At 35.8% G+C, this 27,270-nt stretch overlaps 1 protein-coding gene and 1 non-coding gene across 2 annotated transcripts; one reads left to right on the top strand and one right to left on the bottom strand.

Moving 5' to 3' along the window:
• The first annotated feature begins 88 nt into the window (after positions 1-88).
• Positions 89-26,800, top strand: LOC105228649 (facilitated trehalose transporter Tret1-2 homolog). The gene is made up of 5 exons (XM_011208540.4): positions 89-572; positions 16,405-16,696; positions 21,459-21,603; positions 21,698-21,906; positions 25,259-26,800. Exons 1-5 carry the CDS (start codon positions 559-561, stop codon positions 26,339-26,341), a joined length of 1,743 nt encoding a protein of 580 aa, XP_011206842.2. The 5' UTR covers positions 89-558; the 3' UTR covers positions 26,342-26,800.
• On the bottom strand, positions 19,371-19,442 carry Trnae-uuc (transfer RNA glutamic acid (anticodon UUC)). Its single transcript has one exon. It is a non-coding gene; the product is annotated as a tRNA-Glu (tRNA).
• Positions 26,801-27,270: the final 470 nt, after the last annotated feature.

The raw sequence follows: 27,270 nt of genomic DNA, 5'->3' as shown, positions 1-27,270 counted from the left end.
AAAAATGTCTCACACACATACACGCAAACAGCAGCATTAAATGAAGCTAACGTAGCGCCAAATCAACCATAAATAGCGGCTACATTGACAGTTTTATAGCAGTACGCGGCTGTTAAACGTGTAGAGTTGATTTGTGTAGCGTTAAATAGCGCACGCACAAAAAAACAACATATTTTCAAAAAAGAAGTAATTCAAATTGTATTGTGAATGCAATAGAAAGTGCAAGTGTTTGAGCAAAATTTTTGACAAATTTATTTTCTGCTTACAAGTTTCAACCAAAGGTCACAGTGTTAATGGTTGAAGACGCGTAACTTCAGCGCAAGTGTGTGAAATCCGCTCAATAAATTCAAATTATTTGCGTGAGTGTGAGAAAATATTCGCTTTTTTGTCAATACTTTCTGGCAATGTGCAAAAACCGGGGGTGATTTGTCATAATTCTAACGTAATTCCCGATTCGCTACGCTAAATTTTTATCAACAGCTGATAGTAGCATTATTTTTGCACAACAAACCAGAAAGACGCCCAGACACAAAGAAAGCACAAATAAAATACGCCAAAATGCCGAATGAAAGGTAAGTGGGCAAAAGATTTCGTATAAAAATTAATTCAGAATTCCTAAGTTGTTATGACATAAGGCTCCGTTGCCAGGGTGGTGCAAACTCGCCGCAGGCTTTTTAATATAGAAAAAAAAAAACAAACCGCCAATCAAAGTTGATGTTGTTATTATTATTGAATATTTAATTGTTGACAATGAATTGCAAAACTTTAACAGCTGTATGCCGTTGGTTGTTGCACCCAGTAAACGAAGGCTTGTTGTGTCAAATCAGCCGTCGAACAGGTTTTCGCTACTTCAAATTATTATGCGATGGATATGTGTATGTATGTACATGTGTGGACAGATAAAGAATAATACATATGTTTGTATGTACTGGTTGTCATTTAGAGCGCTTTTTCAGCCCTTTATCACACTAGCAATCTTGGACATAAATTAACAAATGTTGTACTTTGTTCGTCGCTTTCGTTGATTTTGCTTAATTAATTTCATGCTGTTGCTCAGGTGTTAGAATAAAGTGATTTTTTATTTGCATACTCGTATTTTTTAATTTTTATACTCTCACAACATGCTGGATAGAGTTACTAGTTTTCAGCACCCAACGGCATTTTATAAAACTCTAAAATAGCTCAAAAATATATAGTGTTATATACTCGTATGTACATCAAAATGCTCAGAATGATGGCACAAACTGTTTACTCTTCGTCCGTCTGTCCGTCCAAGCAAATTGATTCACAACCTCCTCAAGTAATGGTTCTTGAATATTATGACCCAACACAAAGAAATATATTCGTGCCTTTGATCTTTCTTGGTTTAACATATTATACTATTTTTTTCACTGAATAGGGTATAAATTTGCTATGAAGCTTGTAAGCTTCGGCGATGTATGTACATATATACCAAGAATCATGTCGGAACCGGCGATATCAGACCACTATTGCATATATCTGCCATTCAAACTGACCGCTCAAACTTAAGATTAAGGTCTTCTTGCATCCCTTTATGCTATATAAAATGTCCCTGTGAAGCGTATTACAGCTTCGTTTTAGCCGAAGCAACGGTTTTTCCTTTTTTAATATTTCTCACGTCCATAATTTTCCATTACTATTCTTTTTCTAATATTTTTTTTTTTAATTTTTATTTAATCAAATTTCTTAAAAATATTCTTGTTTTTTTTGCTTTTATTTTGCCATTTACTTTATCTATTTTAATACTTTTAACTTATTTTATTTTGTTTACCTAATTTTCAAACTTTGGTTTTCTACTTTTTTTACTCTCTCATTCGCAAAAATTCGCAACAAAATTTGCTTTGCATTTAAAAATCTCATTTAAATTTCGGTATTCGTTTTTTTTTTTGACTAAGTCAAAAATTCTCATAAAACGGTTTGCTGCCAATAAATTGTTTAATTGTAGTTGTGTCCCACGGCAACATTCTTCCGCTCGCCAGACATTCGTACAATGTTGTTTTTGTATTGTCACATATTTGTCGATTCTTTTTATAACTTCGCACGCGCCATATTCGTACGAATTTAGCTATAGTTAGAGTCTTTAAGCCCTAGCAACATGTTGCTACAGCGTATAACAGTTTTCACCACCTAACGGTTGTTTGTATTACCTAAAACTAATCGAGATAGATATAGCGTTATATACATATAAATGATCAGGATGACGAGACGAGTTGAAATCCGGATAACTGTCTGCCTGTTTGTCCGCCCGTCCGTCTGCGCAAGCTGTAACTTAAGTAAAAATTGAGATAACTGGAAAATAAAACTTGGTATGCGCGTTCCTTGGCAAAAACAGCAAGATGGGCTAAATCGGACCAAAACGCCATCAACCGAAAACCAATAAAGTGCCATAACTAAGCATTAAATTGAAATATAAGACCCTAATTTGGCACAGGGGATCTTTGAAAAGTCGGCAGAGCCTGGCCCATCTCCTAAACCAGTCAAGTGACAGCAACCAAATTCGCCTAACGCAAATATTATATGAACTCCTACCGACAGTGTGACAAGAGACAATTCGGATGACTACCTATAAAACGGTATAGTTAAAATCTTGTAAAAGTGCGATATAACTGATAGTGATATACCTGTGTGTCAAATCGGATCATTACTCCTCTTAGCCTCCATAAACAGATTTTCGAAATTTCGAGTGACTTTATACCGCATATATCGCCCAATAAGTGAGTTATTTTAATAAAATTGAGAGACGGTGCATATTTGTGCTTACAATGAATGAAATCGGGTAAAATCTCTCCCATTACCCCATATAAATAACAAGCCTTATGCGCTTCCCTGGCTTTAATACTTGCAAGTTGCAAGAGTATGAAATATTCGGTTGTACCCAAAATTTAACTCCTCCCTACTTGATTTTATTTACTTTTGGCAATATTTCGCTTCTTGTCTTCTAAGCCTTATCAGTAAAATGATTTTATGAACGAGCTTACACTTGCACACTTATTCGTCGGTGGCTATAACCACTGTCTGGGCTCTCAAAATAGTGTTTTGGTTAGCAAACCAAATTTTTGCAGATCTCGTACGATAAGAAAAGAATTAGTCGCTTTGCTTACTAAGATTACTTAGATTCATTTCAAAACAATAAAGCGATAACTTTATATGAGGATCGCGATTAGAAATCTACTTCCACATGACAACTAAATTTGGCTATATATAGTATATAGGCGCTAACGATTTCTGTACCTTGGAATTAGCTGGAAGTCAAAACAGTGTGAACCTTAATCAAAAACATAAATAAATAGTAAGAGAACCACTTCAAAAGTGGGCACGTACACCTCGTGACCAAAAAAGTAAAATTTGCGTGAAGATAAATGATAGCGAATCCCAAAGCGATTTGACATTTTGAAAACAATGTCGGGAAATGACACACTCGTACTCGAGATTATCAGTACGAGTAATTATGGTATTTCAATTGATGTGTGGTAAACTTGAGATTCAGAAAAAGCTATATGAAATCACATGAGAAAATTAACAAAACATAAAAAGTGATGCGATTAGATTAGTGGGTAGAATGATCGCTTTTAATCAGTTAAAAAAAATGATATTTAAGTTTCCTATTAATTAGAAATTCAAAAAATATGAATTTTATGAATTCGTAGTAAACTTTTAGAAAGAAATACATATGCAAAGCATATAAAACAAATAAGGAAGGGCTAAGTTCCGGTATTACCAAACATTTGTTTATATTGCAGCTTGCAAAGACCAAATCGAATAATGTATAAAATAATAATAACAATAATGTATAAAATATAGCGAATTTCTTAATTGCTTTCACTCATAAAAAAGTAATTAACGTTTTTTGTTTTTATTTTTTTTTATTGCCTCTAGGGCTTTCAGTTATTGATTTAATGCCTTTTTAATTTTTATATAGAGAGTGGTCGAAGTAGAACTCTTAAATAATATAAATAAGGTTTTCAAAACTGATTACGCTGATTGGGAGAAGTTCCAGACACATTGCGAGATAAATAGCAATAATACCCCAATATCTGACAACCCTAACCAAGAAAGTGCGAGTTTAACAAAAATTATTCGTTCAGCAGCGAATGTTAGCATTCCTCATACAAAGCCAACAGCAAGTTCAAAGAGTGTTCCTTGGTGGAATAAAGAAATCGCTGAATTGCGGGCAAAAAACAGACAGCTTGGTATGAGTACAAACGGGCTCGAACACTAGTCAGCTTAATATCTTTCAGGAAAGCCAATGCTCTTTTCCGTCGCTCCGCGAAACAGGCCAAGCGTAAATGTTTTCAGGATTTCACAAGCAAAATAAATCCTTCGTCTAGTCCTAAGTTAATATGGAACGCTTTAAAAAAACTTTCTGGAGTGCCTAGAAATCTAACCATTCAATGCGTAAAGGGGCCAACAGGTTTGGTAACCAATCCATCCGAAATTTCCGAGTTATTTGCAAACCACTATTCTGAAACAAGCTCAGATATTTCATTTAGCACACAGTTTCAAACCTCTAAAACCACCACACTGTCCGACACTTCCTACTCTGTCTCCCCTCTTTCTTTTTCTGCTAGACAAATAGAAACCAACATTTCACTGTCTGAATTCGAGTTCGTGGCATGTACCGTTGAGGGTATGTCGCCGGGGCAAGATAAAATTTCTTATCCAATTATCAGACATATGCCGAAAAGTCTCAAGCTCCGATTGGTAAAGCTTTATAACAAAATTTTTCAATACTGGTGTCTACACCCAATTTTGGAAAACGTCCTGTGTTATACCAATACTTAAACCACACAAATCCTCCGATGAACTTGCTAACTATAGGCCGATTTCCCTCCTTCCATGTATGGCCAAAATTTTGAAAAAGATCGTGGCAAACCGCTTGATGTGGTATGCTCAGCGAAACAAGTCCAACTTGACTACTTCATTACTAACGCTTTGTCCAGCAAAAACCACGTGTCTGTACTATCTCTGGACTTCCACAGAGCTTTCGACAAAATTGGAGCCCATATTATCATTCGACAACTTAGAAAATGGAAAATAGGCCAGAATATGATACGTTTTATTACCAACTTTCTCACAAACAGAAAACTCAAAGTCAACGTAAATGGTTTTCTTTCTTCAACACTCCCGCTTTCTAATGGAACGCCGCAAGGCTCACCTCTTTCAGCCTTCCTTTTTATCATTGCTTTCGATGATATTAGTAGGATGATAAAAAATTACAAAGGAGTTGAGCACCAGATCTCTGCTGACGATGTCCTAATCTACACAAAAGCCTCTGACGTTAATTTAGCTCAATCCTTATTTACTAATATACTCGCCAGAATTGAGACTTGGTCACTGGAGTCTGGTGCTTCACTTTCTTTAGACAAAACACATATCCTTCATGTATGTAGGAAGCAAAATTGCAACGGTATTTCACTTACCCACAACCAAACTAACATCGAATGTGAAATTATTAGGATTACTTTTTGACTCTAAGTATAATTTTAATGCTCACTGTAAATATGTCAGAAACTCGTTAATGACAGGATTAAATATTGTTAAATATCTCTCGTCTAAGCATTCATTTATTCATCCGAACACACTAGTCAATGTTGTCAGAGCTTTGCTAACTTCAAAAATAGATTATGGGCTCCCCATCTATGGCAATTGCTCCAAAAGCAGTATCAACCTTTTAAATGCACCATACCATTGCGCAATACGGCGAAGTCTCCGGGCGTTTCCAACCTCGCCAATAAAAGCGATAATGGCTGAATCTGGTTTACCAACTATTCAAGATAAAATTATAGATTCTTCGCTCCAAATTCTTGCGAAAATGGCTGAGAACACCAACCCATTACTAAATACAACTATCACCCATGCCACGAAGAAAAGAAAAATTCCAAGAATACAATCGGCTATTTCGAGATGCTTAAGTTTCGCTGAAGAAAATAATATTTTGCGTAACGCAACATGCAAATTCATCACACGACATCCTCCCTGGCTGATCAATGATAAAATCCTACAGAATAAGCTTATGTTTTTGTCCAAGCAAAACACACTAAACGAAGTCTTTCAACAAACCTTTGCTGAACTGGAATCTAATTATACAAATAATGGCTGGAAGCTATTGTTTACGGATGGCTCCAAGTCCATCGATTCCACTTCGTTAGCAGTTGTCACTGCCACAGGAGAAATTATTTGCAATTGGCTTCTCCCCTCAACGAGCTCTGTATCTACCGCTGAAGGATCTGCTATCCTTCACGCAGTTAATCACGCAAAAAAGACTAAAGGAAAGTTCCTCATCTGTACAGACAGCAAATCGTGTATGTCTGCAATAACGTCTCCTTCCAATCGCAACCCCATAATAGAAGTTATCAGGGACGCGGTCATTGGTGCCCCTCAGAAAATCCAAGTAATGTGGATCTCTGGCCATGCTGGTATTTCAGGCAACCACTTTGCAGACTTCGCTGCGAAAAATGTAGCCAGGACTCCTGCCTTAACATATTATGCCACATCCAAGCAAGACATTTCTAACCTTATTAAGTACAAAAGGCATCAAAAAAACGCAAGCGAATGGAAAACATTTAAACATCACTACGCGAACATAAACCCAGCCAGAAATCGAATAATCTACTCGTCAACAGTTCCAACTAGCGCAATGAAGACATATACTCGATTAAGGATTGGACACACTATCATAACACACGCCCACTTACTATCGGGTAAAAGCCCATCCATTTGCCCTCTTTGCGAGGACACCGCTTCCATCAAACACTTACTCACACTCTGTCCGATGCTTCACTCAACAGCCCACAACTCTGGCAACATTGATCTCATAAAACTACTAAGTGAATCTTCAGAAAAAAACGTTATGATTGTTTATAGATTCTTAAAAACCAACGATTTGTTAAAACATATTTAAGCAACTTACATCTTTACTAACCCTTAGCAAATAGAACTTTTTACCTAGTTATAATTACAAGGCGGCTGAAGGCCTCGTAACCAGTGCTGCGTTTATGTATTTATATAATAAAACTCCTTTTGTTATATGAATTATTATAAATAAAATAAAATAAATAAATAGTTACAAATACAACTGTAAATGAATATCTTTATGTTCACATTATAAAGTTAAGTACGTAACGCTTTGTTTATTCGTGATAAGCTCCTAAATTACGGAACAGGTTTTAATTTTATTAGCACAGCCGGTTCCGTTATATTTTATTGCAAAATATTTATTTAATATTTATATGACAAAAGGTTAACAGTAACATTTTAACAGATAATGGTGTAAGGTTCTTTTTCTCTGTAATTTGTTTTCCAAGAGATGATATGAACTAAGTGTCGCTTCGGCCATTTTTTACAAGTCAAGATTTCCAATTGTTTTCATTGTATTCAGTTTGGTTTACAATTTCATCATGGAAACATAAGGGCCGATTGAGATCCATCTTCTATGGATTCCGGCTACGACTCCTTTAGCCACTTTTGGTCTGTGTCATTAAATTTTGTATATTCCGCTGGCGAATCGCATGCCCCTGCGCCATCCACCCTCGTTTTGTGTGACCTGAAACCTTCACTTCCAGATAAAGCATTAGGAAATATGGTCAATTTTATCCACCAACCCCCGCTTATTGAGCTATTCCCACAGGGCCCTGTGGCAATTCACTTCACGTCGCCAATCATGCGGTAGATTTTGTTACAGAGCTTTCCACTGCAATGTCGGTTGGCGGAAGGTTGGTTAACCTTTTTTTTCGCCAAAAAAAATCATCGAAAATATTCTTGAATGATTGATGAAACAAGTCTCAAGGCCAACCAAACCGTATTGCCGTTTAGGTCTTGAAATCTCATTCTTTTCCCCCAAAGGCAAAAATTGATGTCAATATTTTTTGGAAATTTATATCTAAAGTTATCAAGTTCAAATTCAAAATTTATTTTGATTAAAAAATTTAGAAAACTTTTTTTAATTTTTAAAATTTCTAAAACCTATTTTAAATATAATGTTATAACTTTGGAAAACTAAACGTAATTTAAATTAAGTAGTATTTTTCTTCTGTCTATTAAAAAAAAATGCTAGTCATGCTGTTATAATACTAGCACTTTTCATTTAGTCTTATCATCCGCAAAGTAAGTATGTAATTATTTATCACTCTTCAATTTTTTAATTATTTTTTAAACGATTTATTAATTGATTTACATAACGTTTGAACACGTCACTTAACACCCAAAAAAATAACTGTTCAACTCAACAGCAATTAAAATAAAACACTTGAGTAATTGATGAAAGCCACTTAACGGTGCACAGTGGGGCAAACATGGCAAAGCCGTGCAATTAATTATAACACGAGTGCGTGCGAGGCGACAAACATGATTTGCATGATCGAATCAAAATCAATAAACGCCTTGAAAATAAAACCGAAATGCGAGCAAAACAAGCTGCTTTCAACAATCAAAGCAAATCATGATAAATGGGATGGCAACCAAAGTTGACATAACAATTGTACCAACAGGCACACATATGTACTACACACACATACATACAACAGACCGGCAAAACAGACGGACAGGCAGCAAGTTGACTCAATATTTCAATACCCAATTATTTGTTTAGCAGTCAGCAGCTTCATTTTGTATTTATGTTTTTGTATATGTAGGTATGTTTTTTTATTTTGTTGTTGTTGTTGTTGTACAAGCCGTTCGAAGCAATTTTAAGCGTTATTGCTACATTGTGTCGAGTGCATATGTGTGAGTGAGTGCATGTGTGTATGTGTGCCGTCATTATCAATTGACACATTGACCGCTTGTCATATGTGTTTGCGACTCGTGTTATTTTTCTTGTTGTTGGAGGAATAAAATGTGCTAAGCAGACATTGGTGTGATGGCTGATTTGTAGAACAATTTGTTTAATTGCCACCATGATAGCATACAAACGTACACACACGCATAAACATGTGTATCATATTATTTAAAATTGATTGCGACTGATTGTTAGATAATTTATATCACTTTGTTACAAAGTACTTAGTGCGAGCAATTGGTTTACTGTTATTGTGAGAGTTCTGGATTCGACACCGATTATTGGGAGAGGCGTTTATTATATGGGTTCTTTCGAAGCTTTGACTTAGCTAGCGGAAATTGCAACGAATCTTTATGTAACTGAACAATTAGCTATGAGTCCGAATAAATATTACTCTAATTGAAAGAAAGTCTACCAAGGTCTACCATGTTCATAATGATGGGCAGATGATTTGACACTATGTGAGCTGAAACCGCCAAGACAAATTTGCATATAACTTCTATAAATGCTACCTGAGAGCAAGCATTAACCTCTCGATAGACAATATCAAATGCGTTCTGAATTTTTTTTTTAACTTGTCTGAAAAACATTCCCAAAGAACTAATAAAGCAGATAATGAAGATGATTCTTTCCAAACTTGAAAAACCTTGCTATAAGCGGATGTGTCGCCGAGATCACGAGCTTCAATTTCAGGCATTAAATAGTCGGTTATCAAGACCCGATAATTGTCGCCATTGACGGTTACGTGCCGGTGATGGCATTATTTTTGAAGAAATATGGACCGAGGATTCCGACAGCCGACAAACCACACCAAACCGTTCTTTTTTCTAGAAGAATTGGCAGCTCGTTAATCTCTTCAGGTTGCTCTTCGCCCCAAATGCAATTTTGCTTGTTTAAATACTCATTGTGCCAGAAATGGGCATCATCACAGAAACAAAGTTTGGCTCGAAAACGTCGGATTTTCTTGGAACCTTTTAAGAGCGAAGCGATGTCGCTTGGGAAGGTCGAGCGGCTTCAGTTCTTGCAGAAGCTTTCAATTGAAGATCAATCGGGAATCGACTCTCCACGGCCTTCGTCTACACCAGTGGTTCCCAAACTTATTTTGTCTACCGCCCACTTTGAGAATAAATATTTTTTTAGCGCCCCCCATTTTTTCACCTATTTAAAAACCTCTATAACTTCAAATTAATTATTGTGACCTATATATGTATATTAAGAATTCTAAACGAAACTTTTACTATAACCAGCAACTTGAAACCTGAGCGCAGTAGGTAACATACAACGGCGCTTAGGTCTCAAGTTAACTCTTACGGGCTCCACCTGCCAATAAGAATGATTATTGAAACACAACTTTATAGTATTAAAACAGAGAATCTTTTATTAAAAATTAAACTAAAATAATCGATCCATATATAAAAACTAATGTGAAGAATGAATCTGATGCTCTTTAATAAGTTTGTTAATATCAGGTTCCTATTTACTTAAGAACCGTCGCAAGTCGCCACGTTCGGCAAGCAAACGATTTCTATTTTTAGTAAGCAGTGTTGTCACAGCACTAAACCCACGTTCACACAAATATGACGATGGGAATGCTATCAAGAATCGTTGAAGGATTGACCACAATCCAGGGTACAATTGCGAGATCGGTTTTTGTAGCCAAAATTCTTGGTAACCATTTTTGAACTTGATTTTTATTTCCTCGTTTGTTGTCAACTCTATAAGTTCTTCTTCCAGCTGAGGTGACATTGCTGTGTTGACATTTGAAAACGGATCCAACACCCAGTCTGATATCTTTAGTTTCCAAGAACTAATCTATCATTCAAAGAGCAGTTGCGGATTTTATTGACTACTTTGATGACATATTGCAGTGATTTCTAGCAACTAAATGTTGTCTATGAATAACGCAATGTACGCCAAGGTCGTCTGGAATTTTATTTTTTAAGTGCGCTATTAAGCCTTTATGGCACCCTATCATAGTCGGACCGCCATCCGTAGCAATTGAAATAATATTTTTCAAAGGAATCTCTTTCTCATCGCAAAACTTTTCCAATATATTGAATATGGTTTCGCCTTTTGCATTGGTCTCTAAATTTCTAGCAAATAATAGTTCTTCACATATTTTCTCATCTCTACGCCTCTTTCTACACAACGCCTCCATTTTCTTTCTGGGTCTCTTACTGCCCTCCTTGACACCTGCAGCGCCCACAAGGGGGCGTTATCGCCCACTTTGGGAAACACTGGTCTACACTCTCAGCTACGGCTGTTATATTTTCTTCACTGTGTGCTGGGCGTGGTCTATTCGGTGGAATATGATTCAGTAATTAATGATGGGACTCAAGATGTATGAAGGTGTTGCGAATAGTACTTTCAGTAGGCCGATATGTTGAGCCAAGCGCGCGAAACACATTCTTTACCGAACTTTAATTTTCGTAATAAAGTTGAGCAACTTGTAAACGTTGTTCAGACGTAAGTCTTTTTACAATGAAATGCCAAATGATACTGAACCAAAATAAGAGACGTAATCTGTCAAAAAAGATTGTTGAAAATTACCTCTACTTGGATCACCCGTCAATATGTTTTCGTGTACTACAACTGAATTTCAAAGCACTAGGTGATACGTAATACGACTCAACTTGATGTTTTAAACCTTCTTCTTAGTTGAGTTAAAGTTCTTTTTCGTTCGCTGTAACTAGCATCATACAATACTTCGAAAGTCAAAACTCTAAGAACTTTCTAATTTAAGTGTATCATTGCAGTAAAATCAGTTGATTTCCACGAATAGTAAAACTGAGACAGTTGTGCTAAAAGTTATGAAAAAATAACCCAAAATTAGAATCAATGTCAAAATTCGTTTAATATTATTCAAACTCCGGTCAAAAGTAAACATTTCAACTAGGATATGTGAAGTCTAGTCAAGTCAAATAAAATACAAGCTGTTCTGGTCAAAATTAAGATTTCTTTCTCCGAATAAAGATAATCTCTGATACAATAGAATTTCATTCATATTAGCTGTTTCCAAGAATAGACTCAGTTTAATAGATATTGTTGAACTAGGACCGTCACAGTGATTAGCTTTTCAGCCTAATATATGTATATTCAACTGATTAAGCTGAAATCAATGTTTTTTTCGAAGATAAGAATTTCTGATCGATTCTGATAGGAGATCGCTGATGAGTGCGAGTTGTTCTGGAAGTCACAGTTTTCACGACTTTTAAACACTGGTATGGTAACTACCGAAAGCATACAAAATATAGTGTCAAGAAAATTTGTTTACTTAGATAGCTTGTCTGGCAGTTATCCTTTCAGGAATTTCTATTTCGCTGAAAGGACATCCTATACATATATGACAGATCTAATTTTTTACCGATAATATAAGTGTTATTTAGTATTAATTTGTAATACTTACGTATACTATGTATACGTATATGTTGTGGAAAATTTCAAACGTTTGTTTATAATAATGTTTTTTATTAGACTAAAATAAGAAGAAACCTAAATAAAATGGTTTCCATACAATAACTTGATCCGAACAATTTGGTCGAAGATCGTACCCTTGCTTTGGCAATAATCCATGCAAAATTTGGTGATTTGGATAATTGTCAACTAAAAAGTTTTACTTGAATTTGACAGTTCATTTTGTATGACTGCTACACATAAGTTATAGTGGTCAGATATCGATTCCGATAATTGTATAGCTCGTAACGCCGATCATTCATATACATATGTATATACATATATTAGGGTGATTAAAAAAAAAAAATTTTTTTCGTTTGGTACTCGGAAAAATACGTTCAGACACCCATAAGAAAGCCTCTCCAAGCATGAGTTCTTAATTGTAACGTGAAGGTCCTCCTACATACAGTTTTCTATTTTTTCTTATTATCAGATAGAAAAATTTATATCTCGCTTCCAACTACTTGAAAAAATATCTTGTTCCTTAGATTTTGTAGGGAATTGAATGCTCCACAAAAAAGGTCTCCACGATTTTTTCGTATACCCAACAGTTTAAAAGATATTAACGGTTGAAGTTTGATTATTTTTGAGAAATTCTTTTATTTCTTATGAATTTTATAACTCAATGAAAAAAATCATTATGAATGATGAAACTCATATGTTTTTGGAGAGGCTTTTTTAGAGGTGTCTAGGAACCTATTTTTCAGAGTATCAACCGAAAAAATTTTTTTTTTTGATCCACCTGCATTGATGTTTGACGATGAATATCTCGTAAACGGTTAACTTAATCGAAATTTCCTACAAAACTAGAGGTGTCTAGGAACCTATTTTTCCGAATACCAAACGAAAAAAAAAATTTTTTTTTAATACCCTAATATATATGTATATATTATTTTTGGGTGTTACAAACTTCGTGACAAACTTAATATATCCTGTTTAAGGTATAAATACGCTTCTTGACGCAATGGCCTGTTTTTTTAATTTTGTCAATACGCAATTTCGCAATGCGACGGAATCGCATTTTAAGGCATACATATGTACATATATACGTAGCTATATAAATAAATTTATTTCGCAATAATTGCCAAGTATGGTTCATGGAAAGTACTATCATCGATAGACGCCTGCCATTCACATTGCACACACTCTTCCATTTATTTTCAAATTAAAACGTATTAAAATTACAACAAAAATATGGCGAAAAATTGATTCATTTACTTTCAAAACAATGACGAAGGCAAAAGTCGGTGCATTAACGTTAATGATCTAATTGACTAGGCTCATTACGTTAAACAGAGACGCTTATCAGTCATGAACGCACTTGGTGCTACGAGTGTGAGTTTACAAAGGAGCAAGGTAAAACATATTTAATAACGTTGATTGTTATCAGACAGTTGAAAACAAAAATTCGGAAAGTACCAGCCAATAAAAGTGTGCTATAAGGGCTTATCGGACGATCAAACTCGCGCCATCGCGTAGGATATACATACATATGTAGATAAAAATGTGAAATTCAAAACTGCAGAATATTTCAATTAATCAAAAATACGGTATATCAATGGAATATTATGACAAATCATATAATTATCAAGACAGCGATCATTTCTGTGTGCAAAGGCGATTCTGTTATAACATTAGTGAGCAATGCAATCCTGCTTTTACGTAAGACACATATAAGGTTTACCAACTATAATTATATTAAACAACAAAACAAAGCTATAAATCATTATCTGCCCTCCTCAAATACGTGAAGAATTTGACACTCTGAAGTGAACGCTTCTAATCATTATACGATTCAAATCGCCTAACGTCAACAGTCGCTAAATTCTTATTTAACCGAAATTATTATGTGTACGAGTATGTGAGTACTCATTAAACACTGATTTGCGACTGAATAACCAAATATTGATAAGGTTGTACTTCCTTGACTACAAAAGTTGTTTTCCATTTCATTTAATTGCTTATGTTTATGGTAGCTGTCGCTATTGAAGCGTAAGAAGTAGGGACTTCATTAGCGATTGTTTTCAATTTAGTTGAAGAAGTTTATCTATCGAAAAATACTTAAACGTGAGATGTTTTGAAATGCTTTTCAAACTGTAAATGTTTACTACATACGGTGTAGTCAATTGAATAAAGTGGCTTTTAAATATTTCTTATACTTTATACTATTATATTATTTTTAGTAAAGCGCTCATTAAATATAAAATGTTGGAATGCACCTTTTCTTGACCAGCATCATACCCCTAATGTATCATAGCTCCATTTCCAAAAAAAAAAGTTCGGCACCTAAGCTCCACCTTTCTTTCTCCATAATCTGAAATTTAGTGTGAAATGTACTTTATTATTTAAAACTACTCTCCTTGAACAATGGCAGATAACTCAAGTTCTACTTCAAAACCGTTTAGAAATATATTTGAACTCACCAACAATTCAAAATCTCATACAGACATATTATGAGCTCGATATTAGCTGACAGTAAAAGAAACAAATTATCCACTTTATCCAAAGTATTGATGTTGATAGCTGTGTGTCCATTACGGGTCTGGAATTGGAAAACAAATCTTGAACAAATTGATGGACGTACATATATAGTACGTATGTAATATCTTCAGTTGAAGCTAAAATGCCTGAAGGTACTGGTATGTGCTGAATTTCAAGAGACGAAACTAAATTAGGAATGAACGACATTGTTTGAAATATGATTAATTGCGCTATAATTTCTACAAAATCGCTTCAACGTCGATGGAATTAGACAATTAGGGTTTTGGAAAGTCGAAAGCTGTACATAGATTTTGTTTGGCTGACTCTCGGTAATCACAGATTCTGAGACTTTGCGGAGCCAATTATCGATGGAATCAGTAAATGTTATAGACTCGATACGTTTATAGATTTGTAATAATTTTCGTTTCTGAGGACATTTTCCGTATATTATATAATATTATTCAATTACAAAGTAATACTTAGTCTTACTAAGTTTTTCTGAGAGACTTTCTTCGAATAAATTGTCAATAAAAACAGCTACGGGAATTCCCAGCCATCAAAACAGATACCTACTGGCTACTAAATTTAAATTATAACGAATATAACTAAGACTGAGTCACTATCAACACCTACCTGTTGGTTTATTTACGAATAATTAATGAATATTTTAATTGCAAACGTCGAGTTTAGCGAACGTTTCGTAACAATGACAAGCTGAACTTTTCGTTTCATACTAAGTAATTTCATTAAAAATTTATAGGAAATGCAAATCGAATGTTGTGTTGATGGTGGAAATAAAAATAGTTAGACGACTTGAAAGGAATTGTACTTTGGAAGTAAATATAAACAGACTGGAGACTCTGTCTCAAAATATGTACCTTTTCATTGGCGCATTTTAAATTTAAAATTAAAGTGTTTGTAGCACGTGGGGTGTATTTTCAACCCAATTAGCTTCTCATTTGTCTGAACCGCCGAAATTGGATCACTTGTATGGAAAACTTTTATATTTTACGAGATAAGTTCAAGAAATTTCGCACGAGTTATGGTCTAAAGCAATAATACAATATCCGTAAAAATCGTTCAGATCGGATGACTATAGCAAAGAGCTGCCATACAAGCCGACCAGCCAAAACCAAGTTATTTAAGGAATCTTTCCATTTGTGAAGGGTATTTTGGCTGCGGTGCCGAAGTTAATATTTTTTCTTATTTTCTTTGTATTTGCACAATTTAAATGTTTATTAATAAACCATTTTAAGAACTACAAACATACTCACTTATGTATATATAAACAAATCCAGAACAACGTCCAGACATTGCCAATTAATTACACAACGATTAAGAATTTCCAAAAACAAAAAGTACGTATCCATTTGCAAGAGCTATGCAAACAGCTTTTCGCAAAATTTAATTAAAAAAGCTCTTAAGTCTTCCTGTATGAAAGACTAAGCTAAATAAGTCAATTAAAGCAAATATTTACTTTTAGCACACACACACACACACTGTTATATATACTATATACTAAATATGTGGACTAGTTTGCATTGAAGCGCGATTATTTACTATATAATTATTTGTCAAAATATTTGGAAATATAATTAGTGTGTGTACTTTGTTAATATATTGTGCATTATTTATAAAAACATTTAATTTATTTTTGTTTTGTCTTCATTTTACAGAGAACGGCTTGAGGAGCACAGTAAATTTGTGCCTCACACACATAAATATGAGATTGTATCGTCGAGCGATAAGGCACATCAACAGACGCAAAATTATCAGCATCAGCACCAACAAGCCTTGCTACAACTACAGCAACATAATCATATCAATCTTCATCATCATAATGCCCACAATCATCATTTACAACAACATTATCCGCAGCCACGTCGCCGCTCGCGGCTCTCATCGATCGCTTCATATCTGTCAGCGGTGCCGGATGAGAAGGCGGCCGTTCGTGGTGTCTTCCATCAGGTAAGAATGCGCAAACACGAGCGAGAGATTGTGATTGGGAGTGTAGTGTTTGTGTGAATGAGTGTCTGTGTCAAGAAACCCCAGATCACTTGCGATAACGTGAGTTTATAGAGCTTGTTTCTACATGCCGCGCAGTCTTGCGCAATTCTGTGGGGGGATTAACATTCTGCAGCCACGAAACTATAATTTCATTGAACTTTCAACAACTTTGATATATTTAAATAGAACGTTCTAAGTGAAATCAACGTATTTGAATATCAACCCAACGTCAAACCAATAATATAGTGCTAGTAAGATCCTTCAATAATAAGGGGTTAAGTTAGCTTGCATCAAGAGGTCGATATTAACCGGGATCTCATTTAGACAGCTTTGAATGCTGGTCCGTTGTGTTACCTGAAACTCCTAAATAATAGATTATAAGAGCCTTACAAATCGACAAAGCACTTTGACCCTATCATAAATATGTTGAGGCGACTAGTATCAGTTTCAGTTACCTCTCCTGGTTCGCCGAAGGTTAGAATGCCGAAATGTTTCATCCTCAGCCTTTCAAAGGCTCGACAAAGGAGGAAAAAGTGCCTGTATATTTCCACCTCACTGTCCTCCATACAATTTTGACAAATCTCGTTCGTCAAGATTTTTAGCCCTCCGCAAGAATGCGTATTGAACAATGTCCTGTAAGAACTGCAACTAATACAAGAAAAATTTTCATCTTTCAGAGTTTTCAAACAAATACAAAAGATTTCCAAGTACAGAAAACTAATAATACATAGCAATTCAACAAACACTTCCCTTTTCTATTATATCACCAAAAATTCCCACGATTTTTATTGTTTACTGAAATGGGCAGTGTGTAAATTATTTCATGTCACCAAAATTTAGGTTAGTGTACGGAATTCAAATTTATTTCAGTTATTATTGTGTTATGAGTTCAGTGAACGCACGAAAAAATAGCGACAGACAAATTCGACAAGTTCAAAATGAATGTAAACATGGGTCTATTGTCTAGATAAAAGTGAAACTTTTAAAGGATTTCAGAAGGTCAAAAAAGTTGTAAACAAAAGTTGCCCAAAAATGCAGCAAAGCGAGAATGTATGTCAATAAACCCGAACTCAACAAATTACTACGGAAAACAGGTGTTACGGAAAAGACGGAACAAATAAGACTTGGCGCTTCCGAAACAAAATGCGTGTATGTATATAGTTATGAATATATGGTATGTATGCAAATTAATATACTATATACGAAACAAGTTTTCTCGAAAATTAAAACAAAATACTACCTAAGAAAGAAATACGCGGCGCAACAAAAAAATTAAAGAAATACAAAGTAAAACTTATAAAAATAAAAATCCTTAATCCTTAAAGCGTTAAAAATCGGGATGTCTGAACCGGTTTTAGACTCGCAGTCTCTTAGACAAAGCTGTTCAGAATGCTCGATAGAACATTTACCGCATATGCGTTTTATTAAAAAAGATTAAACATATTAGTAAAATACATAGTCACCCAGAAGAGTCTTTAATTCGAGCAACCATAGATCGGTTTTGCACCACGTTTACTCTAGTGATGCCCATATTCAGATATGGCATACAGTGCACACGGAATACGCTATTGCTGCGGTGTAGCAGAGTATCGAAGAAGACCCAATCAGGCGCAACAATTGGAGGTGTTTCCATCCACTTTATGAAGCCGAAATGTCATCAAACGCGGCATACGTTCGAAGAATGGTTCCAAAACCAGATAACTTTGTTCAGCGATGGAATTCACTTTTGGTTGAATGGATAATAAAAGAAGAAGCCATTGTTGACTCGACGTTACATCCTCAAACAAATCACTCTTTGAAGTTCTCTATGAGAGAAAGATTTGCATCAACAACAATGCTACAGACAATAAAGTATGCTCCACAGCCATGTGTTATGACTTTTTTGTGCTGAATTAGATGATGTTGATGTCGACGACCTTTGGTTCCAACTAAACTGCGCTACAAGCCATACAGACAGCGAAACAATGAAATGAAGGAAACTTTTGGTGCCCGTATTATCTCGCGTCGTAGGTCTGTGGCGTGGCTTCCAAGAACGCGCGTTTTAACACCGCTTGGCAATTATATGTCGGATTATGTGAAGTCGCTTGTCTATGCAGATAAGGGCGAGACGACGCTTTGACGTGACAGCCGCGGCAGTTGTTTAATTGCTTTAAAATCAAAATAAATAATCGTAAATAGATTTAATATTTAAAAATACAAAATGAAATATTACGAAATTACTATAAGAAATATTTCCCAGTATATTTCCAGCAATTACTTTAAAGTTAACCGCAGCAATTATTCGTGTTTTCATTTAATTTAGATTTTATTTAATTTTCCTGCCTTTCACTCACTTTCAGCTAAGTCATTTCATATACATACATACATATATACACATGTGAAACCATAAATGAATGTTAATTAAAGTAGCAATAGCAAGTGTCACAACTAATTTACAAAACAAAAAAAGCGAAACTATTAAAATAACCTTCGTACCAAATGCAAGGCAAACAAATGAAATCGAAGAGAATTCCTACAACAAAATTTCTATCAATGGCGTGAGTGCAATTGAGAAAGTCTGAAAAATAACACGCAATAAAGGAATATTGTATGGCAAATTAAAAAAATAATAATATAATAATTAAAAAAAAAAAACTTCCCATACCGGGAATCGAACCCGGGTCTTCTGGGTGAAAGCCAGATATCCTAGCCACTAGACCATATGGGATACATTATAATATTCTACAAATGTGCTACCTAACCACTATTAATATGCGTATGCTCACGGTCACATTGAAGAAGAAGCAGCACAGCTGCTAAACATGTTTACTAAAGAGAGCAGCTAAAAATAACAGCAACTACTCTCTTAACATCAACAGGCCACACTTGCGCTCACTTGACTGTAGTGATGCTCTTTCGCTAAAAAGCATAGCAAAACAAAAGAAGAAGAATCTTATGGTAATGAAAGCAATGAACGGCAGTACAATCCCCACTTCAGACTTTGGCTTCAGTACTTATAAAAATTTTACAGACATGTGAAACAATTTTAAAATATTTTTCAGTTATTATGGGACCAAATATTTACATAGTATTACTGAAAAAATCTATTCGGATCAGATGAAGAATTTAGATCTGATATATTCGCGTTATTACAGCATTTTTGCTTTGGTTAAGCGACTACAACTTTTTACTAGAAATAGGAAGAGCCAATAATTCACCATTTATGTAAATGGTAAGAGGAAATAGAGTAAATGGATGTTTATTATACAGAGATTTTAAGGAATTTCTTCAGCGACTTAGACCAAAAACCAATTATTTATGAATATAAAAAAGTGTGTATCTTGAATAAAGTAATTGCTTAAAATAACATCGAAAAAATAAACATGGAAAAATAGAAAAAATTTTAAGAGTGTGTCTTCGTAATTTCGCAGTTTAAGCCACATTAACTTGTGGTCTCAAGTTTTAATTTTATTTATTAAATCCTCGAAAGTTAAGAAATCAAAAATGGGAATTAAAAGGCTCTGAACCACACCGTGCAAAGCGATATTCTATAGTACTCGTATCTTCCACTTTTTCCTCCCTACAGCTTCTACAATAATCATTGTGTGGTGACATGTAAGCACTCCTAATTTGATAGTCTGCATCTGCTGTTTAGGGTGTTCGCTGCTATGCTCCACAGTTACTAGGGATATCCTGGCGCCCATTTGCAGGTATATCGTGAAGTAGGATGGTGGATTCATCAAGCAATCATGTAATTCTTTGACTATCTGGTCTGGGAGTCGGAATGCGATTCCTGTATACCACCTCCCACTCGATTGTCTAATTTGGACCCGACTGTAAAGAAACTTTTTCCTGTATCCCTATCCACCTCACCTCTTTCCCAATATTGGGAACCGAACTTAAGGTTATTTCTACAGGATTGTGGAACTATGTTGTGTTGGGTAGAAACGGGAATTTTTAAATATCTTAGATATCTTAGATTTTTAAATATCCTTATTACATACGCCTAAGGACGACTTAAGACGATTTAAGACGACTAGGGATGATTCTCTCAGTCTGAGAGGTGACTTCGCTGCCAGTTGCTAATAGAACAAGTCTGGGGACCGTAGTTATACTTGTAAAGTAACGTTTAGTGCCTGACTTGGCGTCTGAGAACTCCACTGATGCTGGTCTTTGTAAACCTTCCATACGTTTTACTGCGTATTTGTTTTCCAATATCGCTATGTAGAGGTGTTAGATCTCATTTGGACCCACCATCCTTATACAAGTGCAAATTTTGTTGCTTTCTTTATCCTAGGATTCAATTTTTGTTTCCTAACTTCGGAAATTCTTCGTTCCCTAGTGAACAATATTTTCGAGAAATGTTTCGAAATTTCGACATTTCACATACAGAAACAAATTTTTACCCTACATTTACAAAAATTAGTCAAATCAATGTCAAATTCAACAAATATTTATAACTTTTAGAAAAAAGTAACCTAAAGTAAGCGCTTTCTATATCAACACTTCAAATACTTAACGTTAAATAGGTTACATTGTAACGAAATTACAAAAAATCATGTAACTGGCATGAGTAAGCAATGGAGAATATGCCAAAAATGAGTGTGTGTGCGTGAATCAATTTGTAAGTGTTTGTATTTAGACTTTAAATAACGCATTATTAAAATAGTTTATTGAATGCACTCATAATCTTTACTTTGTCTCCTTCCCCCCTATCTTTTCCTTTGGCATATGCCAACAACAGATTCTCTCCACCTGCGCTGTGCTGGTGCTCTCCGCCGCCTGTGGCATGCCCATCGGCTACTCAGCCGTCATTTTGCCACAATTATCGGATGTTAACTCGACCACAGCGGAGATTGCCATTGACGTTGAAATGGGGTCGTGGATTGGTGAGTACAAAATGCATAGCCACTGCATGCTTTAAGGAGTTATTCTTTCGAGAGCATCAACTTATTTCACTTTTTTCCATAAATTATTCTGCAGCAAGCGTTCACAGTTTGGCAACACCTGTTGGCTCATTAATTTCGGGTTCTTTGGCTGATTATCTTGGTCGACGCTCCACATTGCTGATTTCGGTCGTTCCACTATGCATGGGTTGGTGTACACTGGCGTTGACTCAGTCCTTTGGCGTCATCATTCTTGGCCGTGTACTTTGTGGTTTCTCTACGGGATTGCTCGGTGGACCGGGTCAGGTAAGTAATCAATTTTAGTTTACTGAACAACAAATCTTTGAAGGTGGATATAGCATTTGGTAAATGATTTTGTGAACTTCTTCAGTTTTATTGTTCGTTATAATCAATCCGCCTTTGAACCCTAACTTTCAGTATATAATGCTATTCTAACAACGATCTGTTACGGCATTGAAAGCTTACGTGGAAAAAATATGCGTTCAGTACCTATAATACACTTTCTTTCCTATCATATTCTATATAAATTACGGAACAGCGATTTTTAATAATTGTATTGCTAGTTTTTCAAATTCTTTTAAAATTATCCTAAACCTTCCTTGAAATCATTCGTGCGAATTCCAGGCCATTGATTCAGCACTAGAAAGATTTTTGAAAATATTTGGTTCTACTGGGTACTAAGTATTCAGTATAGGTTGTCAAACCGATATAGGTAAGAAAAGGCGCGGTGGAAAAACGTGGTCCATAATACAACTCTGGTAGTGTTCGACAGAAAGAGTCAGCGATTTATGGCAAAAAGAACCTCTATGGATATAAACATATTCGTGTGATTAGGGTTGTTTCGCTATTACACTTTGCACACGACCTTTATAAAGATATCGCCATAGATCAGTGAAATTAGCCCGCTGACAAGAACAAGTCGTCAAAATGAGCTCGAGCTCTAGAGATGTACATAGATATAGAGAGAGCAGACAGGTGTAGAAGAAGTTTCACTATGCACTTCAATTTGCATTAAATAAAGAAACGAACAACTCGTAAGATTTATCCAAATTCGCTCAAGCGACCGGTCTGCCAACTGAGCTTTTTAAGTAAACGGTACGGGTTTAACTGTTTTTGTAGACTCGAAAGAAACTATAATAAGTATACTCAAATCTCCAAATCTGCTTTGCAAATAATTCAAAGCTCCTAACTAATACATTTCAATTAAGAAAGTTGTTTCTAGAAGGCCTTCATTCAAGTGGCAACACTCCTACATGATGGCGACTTGTGCCACAAATGACGTTGTCTGAATAGGGAAGCAAAATACTCGCATACAAATCATCAATGCCATTTTTAGTAAACCACAAATATGGGTCATTCACACGGGGCATATTAAACTACTTTAGTTAAACGACGACCTTGTGTGACAGTGACACATTCACCGAGTTAACTACTGATGTCGCGCGCATTCAGAGATTTGACGTAGAGTGAGGAAGAGAATGCTTCTTCTACTACTTTTTTTTATTGAAAAATAGATACGCATAGATATTTGGGCACAAAGAGCGAATTAGTTTACAATGAAACTCACGCACAGCAAGCACGCAGTGCATATAATGTTTGGGGACGCGGATTGCCTTGAACTCGCGCATAGTATGTGAGTTCAAGACCGAGCGAATTGCTAGCTGCGTTTGGGGGCTTTCAGTTATTCTTCTCTTTTTTGAAAAAAAAAAACTTAAGTTATTTGTCAATATGCAGCGACTGTTCAGTATGAGATTCCACATATGGTTAACTACACGCTGTCTAGCCGCTTAAGTGAGGTTATGTGCGCCATGGGAGATCGCTTAATGTACACAAAGCTTATTGTTGTCGTTGTACCGATTACTTCCGTCAACAAACACTCAATTTCTCAACGATTTACATACAGAACTATTCACATGTATCATCATCAACCCATCGTGGTGCTCAAACTAATTCTAATAAAGACTCTTATGAAAAGTAAATCTTATTTGTTCACCCACTCGACCACTCTCTCTCGCTTCAGGCATCTCTAACGTCTATTTCTATGGTGAAATTGGCGCGTAAATTTCACTTTATCAAGACTTGTAATTCACTAGAATGGAATGGGTCGCGCGCGTCTTATAAATACGACCCTGACGTGTCAACGCCTTTATCACAAGCCCACAACAAATATTCAACGCCAAGATTTGCATAGTATACGTATGAACTTATTACGTTGGCGCATGGATAATGCTTATACACAGTTCCGGAATCTTGACCTTAGACTATAGTTGAGCGCTCGGTATTAAGTTGAGCGAAAGTTTAATGGAACTGCGCATATCCGCACAAATTTATGCCGACTGATTGTTTGGGAAAAGTGAATTTTATTAATAGTTGGGTCCAGTAAAAAAGCGCAACTCAATTTGTTCCATTACCCATTGAGGTGACAGTTGGCACGTAGTGCATACGTTTCGGTTTTATTTATGCGTTAAATACCGTTGTTTACATGCATATATGTAACTGTAAAACGTTACGTTTATTTACACTTTACTGTCTTTATTTGTGACCTCGTCACCCTATTGAGTTTAATATGGTGCGTTGATGCTATTTGTATATATTTTTTATAATTATTTTGCGGAAGTGAGTCAAGCTTTCCGTGTCCCAGTCCGGGATACGATATATTGTAACGAGGCTGATTAAAATGAGATTAAACCCAGGTGGTTTTCCGAGGAAAGTTTTCCATACATTCTGCAGTAGAATTAATTTCTGAGTTCAGAGATAAAAAGAGAAAGAATTAGGTCATTAAAATTACTTATTCATAAACAATTAAAATCAATTTTTTGGCACTACCGGAAATAGGTACAATAATAGAACTACACAGGGCTTTTCTGTATCAATCTACATCCTTTACTTAGATTAGGTAAGGTCAGATTATTTTGGCCGGCTTTCACGCCATATATAGATCTAATGGTTCTTGGTAATGGCAAACAGTGCTCAGTTTAATTTGAGTTGAAGTATTCGTCATATTGGCCGACAATGCTTAGAGAGGGACTTGACTACTAATTTTGATACTACATCTGGTCCCTTGAACTGCGCATCCCTTAGATATCTTAGGAAAGCTCTAGATAATACTGGAAAGAAGTATAGGATATACCATCTCTCTCATGCCCTTCTTCCTTAACTTAAAAAAAGCGGCTCCCTCCGGTTTTGTACCACTAGTCGTTTCAAGTTTTATATCTTTTTATTCTTGAACTCTACCAGCATACGTGGGCCAATGAATTTTTGTAGATTTTTTCCTTGACAGCAGTTCGTACAGCGGCCATCAGCTCATTCACATTCTTGTTCTGTAATGTGAAATCTTTAAAATTACGGCGCTTCACTTCTTATGAACGTCCTAAACCTGATTCCTACCGCTTGGTCTGTTCAAACCGTTTATTAACCAAAAATAATTAGTTCATCAATAAGTTCGACTGGATTTTAGGTTAGGGAACGTAATTCCGAGCGATTCCATATATTGTTATTAAAGTTCTGGAGTGTAAACTACAACCGTTCAATTCAACGAATCATTTAGCTCTGAACACATTTTCCTTATAGATAAATAAATACCGTTACTTAAAGTTTTACATAATTTCTAATAAAAACTGTTATATTTTTCTTTCAGGTTTACATCGCGGAAACCGCCGAACCAAACTTACGCGGTATTCTCATTGGAGCACCATATGTTTCCTACTCACTTGGTATACTCATCGTCTACTCATTAGGCTCCGCGCTGCATTGGCGTAATGTGGCTTGGTGTGCATGCATATTGCCACTTTGTGCAGCCGTTGCCATCTTCTTGATACCCGAAACACCCGCTTGGCTACTGCGTAACAATAAGCAGGCCAAGGCGCAGAAAGCGCTAACCTTCTTGCGCGGCAGTGAGATAATCGCACGCAAGGAGATCAATGACATGACCGAACGTTTAAGTAAAGAACGTGCCACCACGCGCACCAACGAGAACATCTTCCAGCTTTGCACCGAACGTTGTGCTATGAAGCCGCTTTTCATTGTAATCGTATTTTCAATACTGCAAATGATGTCCGGTTCGTTCATTGTCATCTTTTACGCAGTTGATATTATTGCCGATTTCGGCGCCGATGTCGATACTAAATCCGCTGCCATTTGGACAGCGGTGGTGCGCATGCTCTGCTCACTCACGTTCTGTGTGATTTTACTATTCGTGCGTCGTCGTCGTATATTGACAATTTCCAGTATTGGTTCGGGTCTCAGTTGTCTGATATTGAGCATATATATGTATGCACGTCTCGGTTTGCCGAAGAACAATACGGATGCGCTCGTCGCAGCCGGTTGTCTCTTCGCTTACATTGCCTTCAACACAGCGATTATGGTGTTGCCGGGCATTATGATTGGCGAACTCTTCCCAGCGCGTATACGAGGCCGTACAGCGGGCGGGGTATTTGCCGCAATGAATGTCAGTCTCTTTGCATTAACCAAAATCTTTCCGATGGTGCAGTCGATCATAAAAATGCGTGGTGTTTTTATGGTTTTCGCATTGTCCAGTTTTATGGTAACCATTTTCATGGGTCTCTTCCAACCGGAGACGAAAGGACGTTCATTGGATCAAATTGAGGACTATTTCAATGAGAATAATTGGTTATGGTTCAAGCGTGACAAGAGATACAAGGAGGTGGCATTAAACGAGAAGGCCGAGAAGGCTGCACTGAGAGCGGAAGTTAAGGCCTAAGCCGTAAGACTTCAGACGCATATAACCTAAAAGCCAAATTATATAGAGTTAAACTTAGTTGTATTATATAATAGTATACATACGTATAAGAATAGAATGAACGTAGTATATTTTTAAAAGCTCATAAAGACCAACGAATTTCAGCATTCATGTGATTTAATAAAGAGTTATTCCAGTGATTACAATGTGATCAGACTTTGCAATAAATAATTATTTGAAAATTCTACAAATCGTAAAACCGATTTGCATTTTAAATAATGGTTTCCAAATTAATACTAAAATTAACTCAAACTAAGTTAGTTACTAAGTCACTCAATTACCTCGTAAAACTTGCTTTATATTTAGCTTTAACATATTAATACTTCTTAATGTTCTCTACGTACTTCTTTAGCTATAACAACTTTTGAGAAAAAAATGTATATAATTAGATTTTTATTAAATGCATATAATAAAATATAAAAAAGTCTTTTTATCCACCTTGAGGCATAAGTGGTTCCTGCTGTATAAGCCTTTCTTATAAGAAAGCACTTTGACTGGGTATTTTTGACTAGTATTTATCTATTTTGAACGAGCATTATTAAAATATTTTTTCCAACTTCGGGTGAACAACATATGTATATAAGAATAATATTGTTAGAAAGCTGAATGTCGGATTCAGCACGGACAATTTCACACCAAATTTTTAAAAACGTGCTATTTACGTGAGGAATTGTGAACTATTACCATGATTTTCAACTTTAAAACAGTAGGTAGATGGAACGCACCTAGGCCTTTAGGAGGCTCATTGTGAACCTACGGCGGTGCGTTCTCGTTGCTATCACATCTTCTGTCGCGTCTTTGTATAGGCTTGACGGCTTTTTGACTTTTCCCATTCTGTGGAGAAACTTTTTGAAGTATCCGTGACCGTATAACCGCTGGTTGTGTAAAAG

Source organism: Bactrocera dorsalis, chromosome 3 (assembly GCF_023373825.1).
Source record: "Bactrocera dorsalis isolate Fly_Bdor chromosome 3, ASM2337382v1, whole genome shotgun sequence".
NCBI lineage: Eukaryota > Metazoa > Arthropoda > Insecta > Diptera > Tephritidae > Bactrocera > Bactrocera dorsalis.
This window is presented reverse-complemented; position numbering and strand designations above follow the sequence as displayed.